At 45.8% G+C, this 3,873-nt stretch overlaps 1 protein-coding gene across 1 annotated transcript; it reads left to right on the forward strand.

Moving 5' to 3' along the window:
• Window positions 1-234: 234 nt before the first annotated feature.
• On the forward strand, window positions 235-2,697 carry LOC127931978 (uncharacterized). Its single transcript, XM_052526134.1, has 4 exons — window positions 235-249; window positions 1,038-1,526; window positions 1,749-1,925; window positions 2,313-2,697. The coding sequence occupies exons 1-4, from the start codon at window positions 235-237 to the stop codon at window positions 2,610-2,612; spliced, it is 981 nt and encodes a 326-aa protein (XP_052382094.1). The 3' UTR covers window positions 2,613-2,697.
• Window positions 2,698-3,873: the final 1,176 nt, after the last annotated feature.

The following is a 3,873-nucleotide window of genomic DNA, read 5'->3' on the forward strand; positions in this document are numbered from 1 at the left end:
CCACAAAAACCAAGGTATGATGAATATAACAGGAAACCTCTGGCTATTCTGGCTATGGATACCGAGAACATCAACAATATTTGGCAGGGTAATTTGTATTTTTCCATCACAAAGTATAATTGATTTATTCTCCGGTCCAGTTGGTGGCGGTAATGCAACATTATACTGGATGCCACCCGCCGTTAAACCAAAGAAGGAGTAAGGCGAGTCAGAACAACAACAGCTGCCAGTTCAATGTCAAGCGTCAAGGTAAGATCCAGATTCCTAATATATTCTGAAACCATTCCATATGTAAACATTAGTAGGCGGATTATTTATCCACGTCCACCAAATTATGTGTCAACAATAGCCATTTTAGCAAACGTTAGCTAGCTTACTCACTGGTCATTAAAATGCCTACTCAAGCTAACTAACGTTTCTATCTATCAAGCAACTCTTAAAGATGCTGTTGTGAATGATACCGTTATTTGTTATTAAGACTGTAATGTGAATTGTCCATCTTCAAGATGGCAAAGATATATTGGCTAATAAGTGAGCTTGGCTAGTTAGCAAGCCAGTTATTTTAATTTCAGCACCTAATCATTAGCTAATTGGTCATTTTAGAGATTACAAATCAAATGTCATTTTGGTTCGGCAATGTTTCAAATGAACTTCTTGCTGATAATGTGTCTTATCGTTTCATCCTAGTGAGAAAGTGACAGTAAAAAAAAAGTGACAGTAAAATTCGTCAGTAAGCTAATGCTTACCCAACTAGCTTAACGTTGCTAACGCTAGCTGTACAATCGCCAAAGCAATACTAGCTAGCTACATGTATTAGTGGCTGGAATATTTAGATATATTCCTTTAAGATGTTCCAGTTGTGAAACTCACCTTACGTTTTAGCCTCTTTTGAATCCCACTATAGCCTTCCATGTCTGAACCCAAGTCCCCGGGTTCTTACTGTGGTGTTCCAGCACAGAGAAGCTCACAGTGGGGTCCAGAGATGGTCTTAATGAAGATGGAGGACTGTAGTCAACCACTGGAACTCAATGTGATAGTCAAAGAGGAAGAGGAGGAGAGAGGGATTAAAGAGGAGGAGGAGGAGGAGAGAGGGATTAAAGAGGAGGAGGAGGAGAGAGGGATTAAAGAGGAGGAGGAGGAGAGAGGGATTAAAGAGGAGGAGGAGGAGGAGAGAGCATTCAAAGAGGAGGAGGAGAGAGCATTCACAGAGGGGCAGAAAGCAGTCACAGAGGAGGCGGAGCATAGAGGATTCACAGAGGAGGCGGAGCATAGAGGATTCACAGAGGAGGCGGAGCATAGAGGATTCACAGAGGAGGCGGAGCATAGAGGATTCAGAGGAGGCGGAGCAGAGAGCATTCAAAGAGGAGGCGGAGCATAGAGGATTCACAGAGGAGGCGGAGCAGAGAGCATTCAAAGAGGAGGCGGAGCATATAGGATTCACAGAGGAGGCGGAGCAGAGAGCAGTCACAGAGGAGGCGGAGCAGAGAGCATTCAAAGAGGAGGCGGAGGAGAGAGCATTCACAGAGGTGGCGGAGCAGAGAGCATTCACAGAGGAGGAGGTGCGAGCATTCACAGCAGAGCAGAGAGCAGTCACAGAGGAGGCGGAGGAGAGAGCATTCACAGAGGAGGCGGAGCAGAGAGCATTCAAAGAGGGGGCAGAGGAGAGAGCATTCACAGAGGAGCAGAGAGCATTCAAAGAGGAGGCGGAGGAGAGAGCATTCACAGAGGAGCAGAGAGCATTCACAGAGGAGCAGAGAGCATTCAAAGAGGAGGCGGAGGAGAGAGCATTCAAAGAGGAGGCGGAGGAGAGAGCATTCACAGAGGAGCAGAGAGCATTCAAAGAGGAGGCGGAGGAGAGAGCATTCACAGAGGAGCAGAGAGCATTCACAGAGGAGGCGGAGCAGAGAGCATTCACAGAGGAGGAGGTGCGAGCATTCACAGCAGAGCAGAGAGCAGTCACAGAGGAGGCGGAGCAGAGAGCATTCAAAGAGGAGGCGGAGGAGAGAGCATTCACAGAGGAGCAGAGAGCATTCAAAGAGGAGGCGGAGGAGAGAGCATTCAAAGAGGAGCAGAGAGCATTCAAAGAGGAGCAGAGAGCATTCAAAGAGGAGCAGAGAGCAGTCACAGAGGAGGCGGAGGAGAGAGCATTCAAAGAGGAGGCGAGAGCATTCAAAGAGGAGCAGAGAGCAGTCACAGAGGAGGCGGAGGAGAGAGCAGTCACAGAGGAGGCGGAGGAGAGAGCATTCAAAGAGGAGGCGGAGGAGAGAGCATTCAAAGAGGAGGCGGAGGAGAGAGCATTCACAGAGGAGCAGAGAGCAGTCACAGAGGAGGCGGAGGAGCGAGCATTCAAAGAGGAGAAGAGAGCAGTCACAGAGGAGCAGAGAGCAGTCACAGAGGAGGCGGAGCAGAGAGCATTCAAAGAGGAGCAGAGTGCAGTCACAGAGGAGGCGGAGGAGAGAGCATTCACAGAAGTGGAGAACAGGGAAGAGGAGGAAGAAGTCGATGGGAACACTGATCCAGGTAAGTTCAGTTGTTCAGGATGGAGAGAGGCTGGTGCATTGACAGCCACAGGGAATTCCAGCACTATTATTGTCTTTCCACCAATCTGGTAACTTTTTCTTTGAAGGGGTAAGCAGGGTAGGCTCTATCCACCAATTAGGGCTGTGTATGTAAATATATTTTAATTTGTATCAACATGCCCAGAAGATCAGACTGAGCATTTCAATGGCAAAAGGAGGCTCAGGGAAATAAATGATAACAAATATAATTGAAGTTATTTTCATGGAATAAAAACATGCAGTGATTTATTAAAAATACTGCATGGGGGCTTTAACATTATGGGCTCTGTTTTCAGCCGGCGATTAGAGGCCCAAGTGTCAAATACACATTAGTTTGGAATTGTAAGAGCATGAGCGCTGGCATTTTCCAGCCCCAACGCCAGGTTCAGCTATGTATCTGTCTAACATCAGCTCACTTGTGCTGAGGTGGGAGGGGTGGCAATATTGGAGGCGTGTCCTTAAAAACACTGACAGTTTCATGCAGCGCTAAAAGGAATGTTTCAGACCCACAAACAGCAGGTCTCCTAGGCAACACAGTTGGTTCAGAGAGTGGAACCACAACCTATCCAGCCATGACACACAGTGTCCATGGTAGAGAGATGTTCATTTTGTGCTGGTGAATCTGGTATTTACATACATCCTACCCTGCTCCTAAATCCTGGCTGGTTTAACAGCATCACATAGGTGTCTTTTCATCCTGGCCATTAGCCCTGTAGCCTAATAATAAAGGGGGTTTAAATGGTCTACTGAGAGTGCCTTGAAATATTAGCCTTCATGTTATTTCATTATTCACAATTCACATACCAGCATACTTGTAAGTCGCTCTGGATAAGAGCGTCTGCTAAATGACTTAAATGTAAATGTAATACTTCATTTTCCTCGTTTTGAGTAAGTTATCCAGCCCCAACTCCAGCTCCAAACTATTCCATCCTCCTATAATGCCATGAACTATTGATAGGAGCCTAGTATTTTGTATAGACGTGCAAATGTCATGTGTGAAGACATTTAGGTGTGTGCACAGAGAAGAGATTTTATGAGTTGATGTTTCTGACCCAAATCCTATTTAGAAAATATTGTTGTTGGTTTAACAAATAGATTTGGGTTTTAATCAAATTAAACGTAAAACAAAGGTATTAGAAAGATTCGGTGTCCTCGGTTTCATGGTGAGAACGTACATGGCTTCAATGCAATTTCCCCTTCTATTTCTGGAAAAGTGGAAATATGTTTTCACGGCACTGTAAGGCTAACAGGGTTGTCCTGTTATTCTAAACCACTCCGCCTTCCACCACAACAGTAGAACCAGCTCACCTGTTTA

This window comes from Oncorhynchus keta, chromosome 10 (assembly GCF_023373465.1).
Source record: "Oncorhynchus keta strain PuntledgeMale-10-30-2019 chromosome 10, Oket_V2, whole genome shotgun sequence".
Lineage (NCBI taxonomy): Eukaryota > Metazoa > Chordata > Actinopteri > Salmoniformes > Salmonidae > Oncorhynchus > Oncorhynchus keta.

Coding starts and splice junctions, on each gene's coding strand:
- LOC127931978 (XM_052526134.1), top strand. Junction 1,527..1,748: donor AGGAGAGAGCATTCACAGAG/GTGGCGGAGCAG, acceptor GCATTCACAGAG/GAGCAGAGAGCATTCAAAGA. Junction 1,926..2,312: donor GAGCATTCACAGAGGAGGAG/GTGCGAGCATTC, acceptor ACAGAGGAGCAG/AGAGCAGTCACAGAGGAGGC.